Source organism: Echinops telfairi, unplaced genomic scaffold (assembly GCF_000313985.2).
Source record: "Echinops telfairi isolate 266 unplaced genomic scaffold, ASM31398v2 ScPeMD7_17;HRSCAF=63, whole genome shotgun sequence".
Classification (NCBI taxonomy): Eukaryota; Metazoa; Chordata; class Mammalia; order Afrosoricida; family Tenrecidae; genus Echinops; species Echinops telfairi.
In genome coordinates, this window is record NW_022103914.1 from 733,418 (window position 1) to 751,831 (window position 18,414).

General features: G+C 38.1%; 1 protein-coding gene across 1 annotated transcript in view; it reads right to left on the reverse strand.

The window, feature by feature from the left end:
• KPNA1 (karyopherin subunit alpha 1) overlaps positions 1-18,414 on the reverse strand; it is a 70,270-nt gene that overhangs the window by 51,344 nt on the left and 512 nt on the right. The window contains exon 2 of the mRNA XM_004712229.3: positions 2,728-2,861. Within this exon, the coding sequence (XP_004712286.1) occupies positions 2,728-2,856 (129 nt within the window). The 5' untranslated portion in view covers positions 2,857-2,861. The remainder of the gene's footprint in view (positions 1-2,727; positions 2,862-18,414) is intronic.

Below are 18,414 nucleotides of genomic sequence, written 5' to 3' on the forward strand. Positions count from 1 at the left end.
TATTACTTTTTAAAATCATTTTATTGGGGGCTCATACAACTCTTATCATCATCCATCCATTGTGTCAAGCACATTTGTACATTTGTTACCATCATCATTCTCAAAACATTTGCTTTCTACTTGAAGCCTTGCTATCAGCTCATTATTTTCCCCTCCCTCATGAATCCTAGATAATTTATAAATTATTATTTTGTCATGTCTTACACGGTCCAATGTCTCCCTTAACCCACTTTTCTGTTGTCTGTTCCCCAGGGAGGGGTCATATGTAGATCCTTGTAATTGGCTCCTCCTTTCTACTCTATCTTCCTTCCACCCGCCTGATTTATCACCACTCTCACAACTGGTCCTGAGGGTTCATCTGTCCTGGATTCCCTGTGTTTCCTGTTCCTATCTGTACCAGTCAGTGTACATCCTCTGGTCTAGCCGGATTTGTAAAGTAGAATTGGGATGATAGTGGGGGGTAGGAAGCAGTAAAGAACTAAATGGAAAGCTGTATATTTCATCGTTGCCACACTGCACCCTGGCTGGCTCGTCTCCTCCCGGCAACCTTTCTGTAAGGAATGTCCAGGTCCCCACTCCGAGCTCCCCCTCATTCACAATGATATGATTTTTTGTGTTCTTTGATGCCTGATACCTGATCCCATCAATACCTCATGATCACACAGGCTGGTGTGCTTCTTCCATGTGTACTTTGTTGCAACTCAGCTAAATGGCCGCTTGTTTATCTTCAAGCCTTTAAGACCCCAGACACTATATCTTTTGATAGCCGTGCACCATCAGCTTTCTTCACATTTGCTTATGCACCTGCTTTGTCTTCAGCGATCATGTTGAGAAGATGAACATCATGAATGCCAGGTTAATCGAACAAAGTGTTCTTGCATTGAGGGTATACTTGAGTAGAGGCCCAATGCCCACCTGCTACCTAAACACTAAACCTGTAAATATATGCACATAGATCTATTTCCCCATCATCTTATAGAAAATATTTACATATGTCCATGCCTGTTTTTAGACCTCTATAAATATCCTTTGCCTCCTAGCTCTTTCCTGTATTTCCTATTACTTTCCCCTTGTCCTGCTACCATGCTCAGCCTTCATTTGGGTTTCAGTAATTCCACTTGGTTACATTGCCATTGACCAATCCCTATGAGGCCTCTTACACCCTCCTCACCACTGATTTTGGATCACTTGTTGTTCCCTGGTCCTTGGGTTTGTTAATACCCACTTCCTTGCCCCAATGTCTCCCTCGCCTATATCCCCCAGGAACCACCGGTCCCGTTTTCTCTCCTCCAGATGTTTATCCTGCCTACCTTATCTAGATATACCTGCAGAGATAATAATATGCACAAAAACAAGACAGAGCAAAACAAAGCAACAAAAGAAAACAAAACAACAAAAAAGAAAACCCAATGACACAAAACAAAAAAAGCCTGTAACTAGACCAAGGTCTGTTTGCTGACCATTAAGAGTGTTTTCCCATCAAGTCTGATGGGGTGCCACACCCTGGCCCCAAAGTCTGTTTTTGGTATTCCCTGGGGATTTCCTTACTCTGCTCCTCTTACTGTTCTGTTGCGCACTCAGTGTTTTGCCCCGGTGTGGTGGGGTCAGATCAGGCCCAATTCCCACACTGTGTCTCCAGTGTTGTTTCCTGTAGGGCTATGGGTCAATGAGGGATGTCGTGTCTCATAGTGGGGCAGGCCCTCTCTGTGGATTGGCTGCTGTGAGCAGGGATATCATCCTCAAGGCTTGGTGGACCAGGATGTGCTCCACTCTCCTTCCTCCCTCTTCATTTGATCCTGGGTGCTCTGATCAGAGATGTCCCTCTTCAAAGTCATTTGCTTTTATGGAGCTTTACAGTAGGGTCTAACCATCCTTCCAGTCTCAAAATCTCTCCATAGAAAAAAAAAGAGCACCCCAAAAATATTTTAATAAATAAATAAAAAAACAGAGCTACTGAAGCCCTCTATCTCCAAATGTCTGTCCAAAAAGTGATGAACCATTTTTTTTAAAAGCATTTTTGGACTAAGGTAAGGTGAGAGTATGTCCTAGGTATTTTGGTGTATGATCTTGAGCTAAAAAAATGATCAAAAATCAATATCCTATATGCTCCTATAAATAATATGCAATATTTAGGGGGAAATTATATTGTCTTCGATTTCTGTTTAAAGCATTATAGATGAACAAATTGTAAAAATAGACATGAAAGAAGTGTGGCAAAATGTTGACAATTATTGAATTCAAAGGAAGAGCTATAGAGTTCATTGTCTATTTTCATTATCTATTCTTTTCAAAAAGATAGCAGTGTTTTATTACTCATGTAAAAATTGATGAATAACATATGCCATGTAAAATTTAAAGAAGTTCCAACTTTATAAAAAAATTTAAATACTACTAAAATAAACTAGGCAAACAATGTTACTCAGTGCTTATACTAGGACACTGGGAACCTTTACTAGCTTTAGTGGTTGATGTCTAAATGATTTTCCAGTTTTTTTTTTAGATTACCTTCCAGAACCGTCAATTACCCATGTCAAAAGAAGTACTGCATTTACAGTGGAATGTATACATGTACACATACATAAAGTATGTGTATACGTGTGTACATAAATACATATATATACACACATATACATTTGACTTTTAAAATAGTAATAAAGAAGACTGGCTTCACGTTTAAACTAGAGCATTAAGTTCTTTGAACTAAATCAATAAAAGTGAAGGGCTTACCTGCTCTTCTCTCTTCTGTTTCCGTAACTGAAGTCCTTCTTCCTCTCTTCTTCTACGCATCTCATCAGGATTCAAGGATTTGTTTTTGTAACTTTTCAGGCGGAAGTTTTCTTTTCCTGGGGTAGTCATGATTTCTACAAGGTTAAGGGAGGCATTATAAATAAATGAGCTTAATGAAAAAGAACTCTGTTATTTTAAAAAGCTTAGCATTTTAAAGTAAACATTTAAATGCCCCAGCTCCATAGGGACTCCAGAAAAAAAAATTTTTTAATTTAATGACTGCATTGGGCTATAATTCACATACCATACAATTCACTCACTTAAAATGTGATTCAATAGCTGTTAGTGCACTCACAGACCTGTGCAACCAACACAACACACTCAATTTCAGAACCCTTTGATCTCCTCAAAAAGAAGCCTCACCACACCTTTCAGTTATCACCTCATCCTTCAGCCCACCCCCACCCACCGCCCCAATCTAGCAACCATAGCAACTACTAACGTACTTTTTGTCTGTATGCATTTACCTATTCTGGCATTTCATAAAAATAGAATTATAAAACATGTAGCATTTTGTACCTGGCCTCTTTCACATTACATATTTTCATGTCTCATATATATTATAGCATGTATCAATACTTCATTCCTTTTTATGATAAAGCAGTATTCCATCATGTGCATATACTATCTTCTATTTATTCATTCACCAGGTGATGGGTATTTGGGTTGCTTCTACTTCAAAGTATTATGAATAATGCTGAAGTAAATATTCAATGAATACACTTTTGTGTGGACCGATTTCCCTTTCTGTTGGGTATATATTTAGGAGTGGAACTGCTACGCATGTGCTAACTTCATATTTAATCATTTGAAAAGTTGCTAGACTTTTCCAAAGTGGTTGTACTATTTTACTATTTCTACCAGCAATATGTGAAGACTATAGTTTCTCTGTCTCCTAACACTTGATATTTCTGTTATTCTAGTCATCTTTATGGGTGTGAGGTGGTTCCCTCATTGTGGTTTTGATATGAATTTTCCTAATGACTAATAAAGTGTCTTCATGTGCTTATTAGTCATTTATATTCAGATCTGAGTTGTAAGAGTTCTTTACATGTTCTGGACACGTCCCTTATCAGACAGATGAAATGCAAATATTCTTTCTCATTCTATGAGTTGTTTTTCACTTCCCTGATGGTTTTCCTTTAAAGCACAAAAGGTTTTAATTTTTTTTAAATTATTTTAATGGGGGCTCGTACAATTCTTATCACAATCCATACATCCATCCATTGTGTCAAGTACAATTGTACATTTGTTGCCATCATCATTCGCAAAACATTTGCTTTCTACTTGAGCCCTTGATATCAGCTCCTCATTTTCCCCAATGTTTTTAATTTTAAGAAGCAAAAAATTTCTAGTTTTTATTTTGCCTTTCACACTTTCGGTGTCAAATCTAAGAATCCTTTACCAAATCCAAGTTGTGGTTAGATCTTTGATCTATTCTGAAATACTTTTTTTGTATCATTAGTTTTGTGTATTTATGGAGGGTCCAACTTCATTATTTTATATGTGGTCATAAGCATGTCCGAGGCCCCTTTTTGAAAAATAATTATTCTTTCCCCACTTAGAGGTAATGGTTTCCTTACTGAAAATCTGTTGACTGCAGACACAGGGTTGTATTTTTGAACTTTCAATTCAATTCACTGATTTGTTTGTTGTACCAAAATCACATTCTTAATTACTAATACTTCGTAAGTTTTAAAATCTTCCTCAATTATTCATTATTTAAGAGACTGTTTGACTCTTCTGGATCCCTTGGAATTCCATATGAATTTTAGAGTGAGTGTCAATTTCTATAAAAAGCCAGCAATAATTTCTGATAAGGATTGGCTGAATCTATAGATTAATTTGGGGGGAATATTGTCATTTTAAAAAATGTAAGTCTTCCAGACAACAGAAAAGTGGGTGAACGGAGACGGAGGATGGTTTAAGATATGATAAAATAATAATTTATAAATTATCAAGGGTTCATGAAGGAGTGGGAGCAGAGAGGAAGGGGGAAAAATGAGGAGCTGATACCAAGGGCTCAATCAGAAGCAAATGTTTTGAGAATGATAATGGAAACAAATGTACAAATGTTCTTGACACAACGGATGGATGGATGGATGGTTTGTGATAAGAGTTGTACAAGCCCCCAATAAAATGATTTTTAAAAATTTAAGTCTTCCAGGTCATAAATATGGAATATTTTTTCTTTAGATTTCCTTTAATTTTTTTCATTGTTTCATAGCTTCCAAGTATAAATTTTACACTTCTTTTACTAAACTTATTCCTAAGCATTTTCATTTTCATACCTCTACATATACAGGTATACAATTGAAACTTTTTAAAAATACATCCTGTAAATAATCTTAATCTTTCTAAGTGCATTTATTAATTGAAATAATTTTTTAAATGAATTCCTTTGAATTTTCTATACAGACACAGCTCAGAGATATTGTAGATTCAGTTCCAAAACACCACACTGAAGCATGAATCACAATAGTGTGAGTCACATAAATGTTTTGATTTCTCAGTATATAGAAGTTATGCCTATATCATATTGCAGTGTGTTTTGTTGTTATTGTTGTTTGGGGGAGGAGTTCATTAAGTGTAAAATAGCATTATGAAAAATTTTCAAATACCAAGAATTAACCAAAATGTAACATAGTTGGGAAAATGGCACCAATGACTTGCTCAACACAAGGCTGTAACAAACAATCGGTTTACCCGCCCCCCCACCCACACACACAATCTGCAAATGTGCCATACAGCAAAGCACAATAAAACAAGGTATGCCTGTAAACAAGATCACGTCACTGGTGAGTACAAATAACCACTTCTTCCTTTTCAATCTGCATCTTGACTAATTTTCATAAGCTATAACAATCAAATACTGTGTTGAACAGAATAGTAAAGATTCTTAATCTTATTCTTTACCTTAAGATGAAAACATTATGAAAAAAGTTGTAAGGTTTTCATAGATACCCTTTTTAAGGCTATGAAAATTCTCTTTAATTCTAGTTTTCCATCAGCATCACCCATGGGAGACAAGATTTCAGGAGAGCCTCAGGAGTAACACAAACCATAGTGGAAGGCATAGCAATCAACTTGCTGCTCTTGTTGTTAGGTGCCTATCACATCCTTGCCTTAAGGAACAATTTAGCCTTACTTCTTCCAACACAGACTGGCTCATCCTTGTAGCAGGCCACAGTACTTCCAGTGTTCTTCTCCAGCACCACAACTCAAATGCATCAACTCTTCTTCAGTCTTCCTTACCCATGTCCAACTTGCACATGCATGTGACGCTATGGAAATGCCATGGCTTGGGTAAGGCAAACCTTAGGCCTCAAAGTAATGCCCTTGCTCTTCAATACTCTAAAGGGGTTTTGTGCACCAGATTTACCCATCGCAATACATCTTTTGATCTGTTGACTGCTGCTTTCATGAGCATTGATTGTAGATCCAAGACAAAATCATTTACAACTTCAACCTTTTCTCCATCTATCATGATGCTAACTATTGGTCCAGTTGTGAGGATTTTGGTCTTCCTTACATTGTGTTGTGGTCTACCACTTATGGCTAAACTCTGATCTTCATCACAAGTGCTTTAATTCCTCACTTTCAGCAAGGTTGTGTCATCTGCATACCGCAAGTTAATAAGCCTTCCTTCAATCCTAATACCGCACACTTCATAGAATCCAGCTTCTCTGATTTGCTCAGCCTATAGCCTGAACAAGTATTGTGAGAGGATACAACCCTGATGCACACTTTCCCTGACTTTAAACCATTCGTTATTTCCTTGTTCTGTTCACACAACTGCCTCTTGATCCATGTATAAGTTCCTCATGAGCACGATGAAGTGTTCTGGAATTCCCATTCTTCTCAAAGGTTATCCAGTTTATTATGGAATGTTTTAGCATAATCAGTGAATCACTGGTAAACATATCTCTGGTATTCTCCGCTTTGAGCCAAGATTCATATGACAGCAGCAGTCATAGCCTTTGTTGCGTGTCTTCTTCTGAATCTGGTCTAAATTTCAGGTAGTTCCCTGTCAATGTATTGCTTCAACCACTGCTGAATAATCTTAAGCAACATTTACTTGTGTGCCATTATCAATGACACCATTCCATAATGTGAGTGTTCTGTTAGGTCACCTTTCTTTGGAACGGGCACAAATAGGGATCTCTTCCAGTCAATTGGCCAAGTAGGTAGCTGTCTTCCAAATGTCCTGGCATAGACGAGTGAGTGCTTCCAGTGCTTCGTCAGCTTTCTGAAACATTTCAATGGGTATTCTGTCAATTCCTGGGTCCTTTTTGGCTAATACATTCAGTGCAGTTTCAACTCCTTCCTTCAGCACCAATGTTTCTTGCTCATATTCTACCTCCTGAAATAAATGGTGGACCGTTGACAAGTTCTTTTTGGCACCATGGCTCACTGTACCCTTTCCATTTTCTCTTGAAGCTTCCTGCATCATTCGATATACTGCCTACAGAATCTTTCAAAATTGCAATTTGAGGCTTGAATTTTTTGTGGTCTTTCAAAAGGTTTCAGATATGCTGAGTGAGTTCTACCCTTTGGGTTTTCTTATTCTGGGTCCTTGCACATTTCATTATAATATTTGGCTTTGTCTTCCTGAGCTGCCCTTTGAAATTTTCTATTCAATTCCTTGACTTCATCCTTTCTTCCATTTGATAATTTAGCTACTCCACAATTAAGAGCAAGTTTCAGAGTCTCTTCTGACATCCACTTTGATCTCATTCTTTTCTTGTCTTTAATGACTTTTTGTTTTCTTGGTGAATGATGGTACTGATATTCTCCCACAGCTCATCAGGTCTTTTGTCATTAGTGTTCAATGTGTCAAATCTGTTCAATATGTCAAATCTGCTTCATGTGGCTAGTTTTTATTCACTTCCCTATTTGGAGAGTTGTCAAATTCTCCGATTTTGCCTTTTTTTGTGTGTACTTTGTTGGTGTTATTAGATGCATATATGTTCATAATTGTTATTTCCAATAGTTTAATCACTTTATACTACATGTCTCTTTATCTGTAAACTTAAACCAAAGCCAAACCTATTGACATCAAGTAAATTCTGATTCACAGTGACCCGACAAAACTGCGCCACAGACTTTCTAATAAGGCTGTTTTGGTGGTTTACAATGCTATCTCTTCAGTCAGCAGCTTAGCCCTTTAACCATGCCACCAGGATTCCTTTTTAATCTCAACCAGCATTTTTGGGGGTGTGCTTTAAGGTCTATCTTTCCTGTAGTTGTTTGCATCTATTCAATTTATTTTTAAGTTTGAATCCAAAAGTCTCTCTTATAAAACCAAACTCATCACCATAGAGTCAATTCCAACTCATTGCAACCCTGTAGGACAGGGCAGAACTGCCCCAGTGGCGTTCCAAGACTGTTAATCTTTACAGGAGTAGCAAGACCCATCTTTCTCCCTTGGAGTGGCGTATGGTTTTGAAATGCTGACCTTGGGGTTAGCAGCCCAATAGGTAACCATTAGGCACCAAGGCTCCTTGTCTCTCTTATACAGTTTATTCAGCCCAACCTTCTCTACATTTTTACTGAATAGTCACATTTAATGTTAACTACCGATATTGTTATATTTACAACAGCCATTTCACTTTTCATTTTTTTATGTAGCTCTTCTTATTCTTCTAGTCTCCTGTACTTTCTTAATACTGAGCAAATATTTTCCAAGTATTATCATATTATCAAAATTAGGTTCATATTTATACTAGCCTAGATTTCATTAATTTACCAAAATGCTATTCCTATCTATCTATATTCCTTTTTACCATTTTGTGGTTTTATTATTAAACATAATTTATCAAGCAATTTGATGACACTTTCTGATCACATAATACATTTGCTTTAATACTGTGACAAGCTCATTCTTGGTACATTTTTAATTATCATCTGTTCTTTATTTTCGCTCGCCTGTCAGTGCAAACATAGTAAGAAAAGGTTTTTGTTTTTTAATTACCACTCAGTAGTTCTCTGAGCATAGTTAAAAGGACAGGACCTAGATAACAAGTAACAAGAGCAGGAATCACTTGGACATTAGTGCTGGGAAACCTGTAATTAAGGCAGGGCTAGAAAGCAACATTAGGAATTTAATATTGCTTTTACTCTACCAAATACCATATGTACTCAAGTATAAGCTGACCCAAATATCAGCCGAGGCACCTAATTTTATCATAAAAACTGTTTTATTTAAAAATGTGCTGAAAAACTCAGCTTAGACTCGAGTATATACTATAGTATACCTAATCCCATTTGAAAGATAAATTCCATTCAGGCCTCAATCTCAACGCCAGGTCTAAACTGAAAACCCAAGGGGTTCCTGCCCTGCCTACCTTGGCTTAGCATCAAGTCAGTCATGTTGTTGGTGTGACATTTCCTTAGCACTTCTTTATATCTGTAATATACTTATGCAAGCCACTTTGAGTACTAAATTACCTTGATTGTCTTCCTAGACGTTGATCACAGCATCTTCTCTTTGTAATTCTTTGAAACCAGCACCATAGTTGTCTTTGCATTGTCCACTCTAACCACACTGTACATATTTGCTCCACTTCAAATCACTTGGCCACAGCTTTCCTATGCCAAAACACTAGCTCCAACCTAAAGATTTAGTTAACTCACCTGACTTAAAATTTTACTTACCCATTCAAGACTTTATCATTCTCTTCCCCAATAAAAATTCAATACCTGCCTCGTTGGCGTAGTGGTTACACGATCCACAAGGACCACAGTTGGAAACCACCAGTCGCTTGCTCCACAGGAGAAAGAGAGGGCTTTCCACACCCGTAAACAGTTTAGTCTCAGAAACCGAGGCAGTTCTAACCTGTCCTATAGAGTCACTCTCAAGTACTGGCTCAATGACAGTTAAGTTTGGTTTGGCTTTTACTCCAGTCCCCAAGTTAGGTCAGCACTTCTCAACCTATGGGTTGTGACCTCTTGGGGGGGTGGAGGGACGGACGACCCTTTCACAGGGGTCGCCTAATTCGTAACAGTAGCAAAATGTCAGTTATGAAGTAGCAATGAAAATAATTTTATGGTTGGGGGGGGGGGGTCACCACAACATGAGGAACTGTATTAAAGGGTTGCAGCATTAGGAAGGTTGAGAATCACTGCTTTAGGCACAAGCAGCACATGTAAGGTCAACAGTTTAAATCCACCAGCTGATCCATGGGAGAAAGATGAGACTTCCTGTCCTAGTAAAGCTTTATAGCCTTGGAAACCCAAAGCAAGGAGCTCTACTCTGTCCTACATGAAATCAGAACTGACTTGATGGTAGTGGGTTTAGTTTTGGTTAAGAAAACGATGACGTGTGTGTATAAGGGGTAGGGTGGAATTAATCACTATTTTTGACAAACATCACAATACCTGATTCTGGCAAGAATCAGCAATGGATGCCAAAATCAAAACTCTAAAAAACCAAACTCACTGCCATTGAGTCAAATCCACCTTATAGCAACCCCATAGGATAAGGTAGAAGTGCCCCTGTGGATTTCCAAGATTGTAACTTTTCACAGGAGTAGAAAGCCTTGTCTTTAACAGTATAAAGGGAGCTTCAAAAAGCTTACAGGAAAATATAACTACATAATAAAACTTTCCAATGAATTTGAAGCCCCATCCTATTTAAAAATTCTCAAATAACTCACCACTAATTACAAAGTCAAAATGTGACTTTTACAGTGGCAAAGTCTGGCAGACAACACCTTACCTAAGTGATCGGAATTACCATCACCAGCAACGGAACAGATATTAAATACCTACTGATATGATGCTATAAGAAAAAAAAAGAAAGTTAAAATAAGAAAAACAAAAATTTACTTTGATGATATTACTGGTAATTCTTAATTGCATAAACATAAATATGAGTAAACTTAAAAATCAGACTCCCAATTGAGAAATAATGCTAGAAAATAATTTAGCTGTCTTCTTTCTAGGTACCAAGGAAACAAAAGATAAAGAAAGTATAGCATATTAAAGGAAACTAAAGATACATGGTGGTGCAATGGTTAAGCACCTCACTGCCAACGGACAAAATCAGTTCAAACCTACCAAGCAGTTCCACAGGACAAAAGGCCTAGCAATCTACTCCAGCAAGAATCACTGCCAAGGAAACCTTCTGAAGCAGTTTTACTCTCCTGTAGGGCTGCTACAAGTACAAACTGACTCAATGGCAACGGTGGATAGTATACAGCAGTATTACCTCATACGGAACCCTGGTGGCAGAGTGGTTACACACGTGACTGCTAACCAAAAGGTCAGGATTTAAAACATTGGAAATCCCACAGAACAATTCTACTCTATCCTGAATGTTAATGGGGTTACTATATCATTGTTAACTTCCTTATTTTTGTAATTGCAATATAAAGGGAATGGCCTTACTTTTAGGAAATGAGGTTACATTAAGGTGTGGCTGTAAAATCATAGAATCTTTTAAGCAAAAATATTAAAATGTGAAGCTATTGTTTTCAACATATCCTCCATCTATACACCAAGGATGGTGTTTACATCTTTCTCATCTTTCCCTGCTGGCGTAATGGATTACGAGTTGGGCTGCTCATCGCAAGGTCAGTAGTTCAAACACATATCCGTAGTCTCATACACACACGTCATCGTTCTCTTAACCAAAACTAAACCCACTACCATCAAGTCAATTCTGATTTCATGTAGGACAAAGTAGAGCTCCTTGCTTTGAGTTTCCAAGGCTACAAAGCTTTACTAGGACAGGAAGTCTCATCTTTCTCCCATGGATCAGCTGGTGGATTTAAACTGTTGACCTTGCATGCACCAGTTGTCCCATGGCAGGGGAAATGAGGCTTTCTACTCCCATAAAGATTTACAGTCTTGCGAAGAAAGCTGATGGTGCCTGGCTATCAAAAGATATTAACAGCAATGACGTAAGTGGCCCTGAGAAGGGATAACAGAAGTAGGGCTCATAAATGAAAGGGGAAAAAAGAACTTGTATCATCTGATGAAAGCGCTATCAAAAACTGAGAATAAGTAACTTCTTAAACTGTATTTGAGCTCCAAAAGTAAACATTAACAATTCCCAGAACTATAGAAAATAAATTCCCAGACTATATGGATCCATAGAGTACCAAATGAAAAAGACTCATACTAAAGCATATCATCATGGAATTTCTGGGTTTAAATATAAGATCCTAATAAGGTTCCAGAAATTGGGGGAAAGAAATGAAAGATTGCAGACAAGTGACAACTAATTAGAATGGCTCTGACTTTCAATAGCAACACTGTAAGCCAAAACATAATAAAGCTATGACTTCAAAAGTTTACGTAAATCTGATTTTTAGCCTACAATCTTAAATCCTAGCATGCTGACAAAATAAAGCTATCAAAGATCTCAGAAAATTCTTATTACTAGTGTACTTTCTCCAAAATCTGTTGGAAGACAGACTCCAAGGAAATGAGTAAGCCAAGAAAAAAAGACAACCAGGGAAACCGGAAACAAGAGGATCCAAAAGGAAAAGGAAAAAGGGAATGTGAAGGGAGACATAAAGGAAGGTTCCAAGGTGACAGTTGTGAAACAGACCTAAAAAGTAACCCGTCTAGATTGTACTAAAATGACAGCTAAATTATGGATCGGAATCTCAGAACATAAAAGTCCTTCCCCAGGCCTGGTAGGACATGATCAAGCGTAATGTAATCAAGAGGAATTACTGAAATCCAGGTGGGGACTGAGCATGATGGTGGGACAGGAGGAAAGTCAAAGGAAGTAGAGGAAAGAGCTGGGAGGCAAAGGGCATTTACAGAGGTCTAGATAAAGGCATGTACGTATGCAAATATATTTATATATGAGGAAGGGGAAATAGATCTATGTGCATATATTTATAGGTTTAGTATTAAGGTAGCAGAAGGACATTGGGTGTCCACTCAAGTACTCCCTCAATGCGAGAATACTTTCTTTTATTAAATTGGCATTCTATGATGCTCACCTTCCTGACACAACCGCTGAAGACAAAGTGGGTGAATAAGCAAATGTGGTGAACAAAGCTGATGGCGCCCAGCAATCAAAAGACATAGTATAGTGTCTGGGGTCTCAAAGGCTAGAAGGTAAACAAACGGCCATCTAGCTCAGAAGCAACAAAGCCCACATGGAAGCACACCAGCATGTGTGATCACAAGGTGCCGAAGGGATCAGTTATCAGGCATCAAAGAACAAAAAATCGTATCACTGTGTGCTCACCTCCATGATTCGATCTCTGAAGACAAATGGGTGCATAAGCAAATGTGGCCAAAAAAAGCTGATGATGCCCAGCTATCAAAAGATACAGCGCCTGGGGTCTTAAAGGCTTAAAGGTAAACAAGCGGCTATCTAGCTAAGAAGCAACAAAGCCCACATGGAAGAAGCACACCACACCGGCCTGTGCAATCATGAGGTGTCGAAGGGATCAGGTATCAGGCATCATCAGAACAAAAAATAATATCATAGCGAATGAGGGGAGGAGTGCGGGCGGAGTGGAGACCCAAAGCCCATTTGTAGGCCACTGGACATCCCCTTACAGAAGGGTCTCGGGAGAGACGAGCCAGTCAGGGTGTGATGTAGCAATGATGCAACATACAACTTTCCTCAAGTTCCTAAATGATTCCCCTTCCCCCACACTATCATGATCCCAATTCTACCTTGCAAGTCTGGCTAGACCAGAGGATGTACTGTACATTGGTACAGATAGGAAACGGAAACACAGGAAATCCAGGGTAGATGATCCCTTCAGGACCAGTGGTGTGAGTGGCGATACTGGGAGGGCAGAGAGAGGGTAGGTTGGAAAGGGGGAACCGATTACAAGGATCTACATGTGACCTCCTCCCTGAGGGACGGAAAACAGAAGGGTGGGTGAAGGGAGACATCGGACAGGGCAAGATATGACAAAATAATAATTTATAAATTATCAAGGGTTCATGGGGAGGAGATGAGGAGCTGATGCCAGGGGCTTAGGTGGAGAGCAAATGTTTTGAGAATGATGAGAGCAATGAATGTACAAATGTGCTTTACACAATTGATGTATGTATGGATTGTGATAGGAGTTGTATGAGCCCCTAATAAAATAATTTTTTTAAAAAGTCCTTCCCCAAAGGAAAAGCATCACCTCATTGAGAGGGTGAAGAGGATGAAATTAGAAAATTATTGTACACTATTTGGTTCAGCTGAGAATACTTCCAGTTATAATATAAACAGTGAATATTGACTTACCATATACACTCGAGTACAAGCTGACTCCAATATCAGCTGAGGCACCTTATTTTACCACAAAAACTGCATTTTAAAAATGTGCTGAAAAACCCAGCTTTTACTCGAGTATATACAGTAAGTTAAAAAAATTATGTGAAGGCTATGTTGGAAGGATAGATGACATAATGTGTCTATGTAACAGATAAGGTGAGTAAAGTATGGAATACTAAGGAATAACTTGTTTAGAGGGGAGGCAACTAATGTCCAAATTTATATATCAAGAAATATTTTTAAAATTTTTAAAGAAATATCAACAGAAGTACATTATTTACCAAGATGAAGCAAGCACAAGAACAGTCAAAGAAAACAGAAGCCTTTAGAGTGCCGAGACTGGAGCTAGGGACAGCTTCTATTCATGTTATTGTAATTTAAAACTGATTTTTAAACGAAGGGGAATACATGGATTAAGCCTCTGAGGACTCCCCTCTAACCACTGACCAGAGATGTGAATTGCTGACATCCAAAAAGTGGACTGTTGCAAACGCAGTTAACTTTTAGCACTCTATCATTTGATCTCCTTTATGATACATTTAATTTTTTTCCCCTTTTGTAAAATATTTTTATAAATTTTATTGAGAGCTCTTACAGCTCTTATAACAATCCATACATCAATCGTATCAAGCATATTTGTACATATGCTGCCATCATCACTTTCTAAACATTTACATTCTATTTGAGCCTTTGGTATCAGCTCCTCTTTTTATCCTTCCTATTTTCTTTCCTTTGATTAAAGTTTTTATCTTAGTTTTGTTAGTTTCTTTTTTAATGTTTTTCTGTGTATGAAATCCAGGATAGGTAAATCTATAGAGACAACTAGATTAACGCTTCCTTGGGTGATATGGCAGGGGAGGTCGTGGGAGATGGGGAGCTAATAATGAGTGTAAGAATTAAGAAAGTGCTCGCTTCGGCAGCACATATACTAAAAGAAAAAAGAAAATGCCCCAATAAGATGATTTATAATTTTTTTAAAAGAATGAAAAACTGTTCTAAAACTGGTGATTGTATTAATACTTTTTGTATTAATACTTCTTGATGTGACTGAACTATTGCATTGTTTATGTGAATTATATGCTAATAAAACTGTTGAGGAAAAAAACCTGGTTTTTAATGGAGATCTTGAAGCTTTTAGCAAATTAGATGCTCAGTAACATTGCATGAGGTTAAAACAAACTACATCTACACTGCTAATAAAACCAAACTTTAATGTTTGATGGGAACACAGTACAGACAGCCCTGTTTGAATTCTAGCTCCATCGCCTTTCTGTGAAATACAGGGCAAGGCATCTAACTCCCCTGCACCTGTGTCTATCCCTCAGAGGGTTTCTGCAAGGATAATTAAATGAAAGCACACGGTGCAATGCGTGATCTATAGTAGCCGCTCAACTGATGCCATTTGTTCTGAATGCCTTTCTGTCCCCTAGCTACAAACACCTATTCTGACCTCAACCTGCCTTGTTGGTCAGAGTGCAGACACCCACGGACAACTCAGCACATATTCCTCCTTGTGCCAGAAAAGCAATCATGATAAGCAGACTGATTGTATATGAAGAGCAGTATTACTCTTGTTATAAGAGGGAGATTATTCCCATTATCTACATTCTGGATTACTACTTGCTCTCCAAAACTGTACCACTTAGTCGTCTACAACACTAGGTCAAAACCATACTGTCATTCAAATCTGTTTTGTAATGTTACATCTCAACAACAAAAAAATAACACCTGTACTTTGCACCAGTCTTCACCTCTGACCTTTCACCATTTGGCTTCAAATTTTTTTCAATGCAGACCCTATCTGGTCCCAGTTGGAATGGGACCAACTCCTGCTTCCTATAGCAAGAAGAGTGCGAAATCAGTCCAAATCAGCTAACTGAATCCCATTTCCAATGTTTTCTTTCATTGCCATGCTTGAATTCATAATACCCTGCCAAGTACATACAGATCTTAAAATAAAACAAAGACAAAAATAGTATTATCTTTTTCTATAGGTCATCTTTACTTGCATGGTCAATAGTCATACCAAAAACCAAACTCACTGCAATCAAGTCCATGCCAACTCTCAGTGACTCTGTAGGGCAGGGTAGAACTGCCCATGTGGGTTTCTGAAGACCGTAACTCTTACCATCAAGATTTTAATTAACACAATAAGCAATATGCTAAAACACTGCAGATTAAAAAGAATAAAATGTGATTCCTGCCCTCAAAAGAAAGGGGAAAGGTAAAGAATAAAATAATGGAGAAAAACAGTCAAGGAAACTGAGCACTATTCGAAGCTACCTGACAAAATAATTTATAACACAGTTGAGGTGAAAGAAAATGACAAAAACTGCGCACAATTCAGTTCTGAGCCTCCTGTCAAAGTGTACAGAGGAATATTGTTCTCAGGTGCAATCACATCGATTCCTACCTCTCTCAACTCTACACACAACAGAACTAAAACACTGCCTGGTCCTCAGCCAGCCTCACAACTGTGCCTATGTTTGTTTGGGCCAACTGGCACAGCCAAGGTGTCAATCTATCTCCTTAAGGGCCTACCTCTCTTTTGAAGAGAAACAGAATGACTTTAAAACTACCATGCTATATTAAAATGAAGTTATTTGTACAAAAGCTCTTAAGAATTTGTTTCTAGGTTTCTATTTTATAAAGATCATTGAAAAAAAATCCATGAAGAAAAATGATGTCATGTTTTTTCTTATACATCAAGTCTAGGTAAGAGTCAAGATACATAATATCAAATCATAGTTCTATGAAGAAATCCCCATGAGAATTTAAAGCAGCATTATGCAAAGACATTGATTTCAAAGAACAAGTTTATTTCAGGTCATTTGGTTCACTTTAAGTTTCATATAAATGGTTCAACTCCCTATTAAGCTATAAGCTCCTCAAGGATTATGCTGTTTCCATGTGAACTTCCCTTGCTGTTTAGAATGCTTTAGTCTCCAATCAATTATGATTGCTTAATGTCATGCAATTAATAATTTTTATTATGTTAGTCTTCTCTGCTAAACTGCAAATCCCATGAGCAGGGGCAATGTCTTAATCACCACTTTACCACCATTTCCATTAATATTAGCTGAATAAATGAAATAAAGGGGAAAAAAACACAAGAAGTATTAAAGCAAAAGAGAAATATTTCTTAAGATGGAAGTAACTAGGTTTTAAGGCAGGTTTTACGAAGATCTGGATGACCTAAGATTGAGTTACTTAACTTCTCTGACCTCTGTTACATGTTTTATCTATTTAACAGGAAAAAATAACACCGCCTTAAATATAATCGATTTAATAGTATAAGCATTAAACATTTTAATATATGTAAAATATTCAGCATAATACCTTCAGAGGAACTCAATAAATGTTCATTCCTCTACTTTCTCATATGTCCTCCATATTAAAAATCATCATAGTGCCTTCCAAGACTACATTATTTCAGGAAAAAATACAAAATAAAAAAATGAGGAGGTGATACCAAGGGCTCAAGTAGAAAGCAAATGTTCTGAAAATGATGATGGCGACAAATGTATAAATGTGTTTGACACATGGGTGCATGTATGGACTGTAATGAGTTGTACAAGCCCCCAATAAAATGATTTTAAAAACCACAAGAGTAAAAAAAAATACAACATATAACTGTCCATTCTTACTCTCTAGAAACTTCCCTGTCTTCGATCTTTAAACTGTGGGTGAGGGACATAGGGAATAACATCTGGATGAAGGTCAAAATATGACAGACACATTAACAAGTGGGGGGGGGGTAATGTAAAAAAAAAAAGCCTAGGGGGATATCACTTAGCCATTAACTAAGACACGGGGGCTGTGAAAATACCATTCATGTGCTTGCTTCGGCGGCACATATACTAAAAAAAAAAAAAAGAAAGAAAATACCATTCATTTAAGAAAAACATAATGGGAAAACTATTTTTAGGAAAAGGTTTCACAATCGTGTCACCCTGAAGTTCAAACCTGGGAAACCCATTATTTGGTTATCTTTCACTAAGCACTTCCATTGGAACCTACAAGGCTCAGATTTCTCAGGGTCTGATCTTCGTGCAAACACCGAGCGGCTTCCGTCGCTTCGCCCCTCACGCTCGGGATGCACGCGCGGAGGTCTGTTATCCCTGCAATTACCACACCCCTGTCAGCCGCTTCCCGCCCGCGTAGTGATGACAGCCATACGGGCGGTCCTTTCTCCGCGCCACACACACACACACACACACACACACACACACACTCACACTCACGCTCACGCTCACGCTCGCCCGGCAGCCGGCTCCGCTGCGGCGGGGCGGTAACTTGTGAGCTCCCAAGACGATCCCTTCCCGCAGGCCTCGCCGACGATTTTCTACTCGCCAACCGCGCTCGCTCCTCCTCGGCCG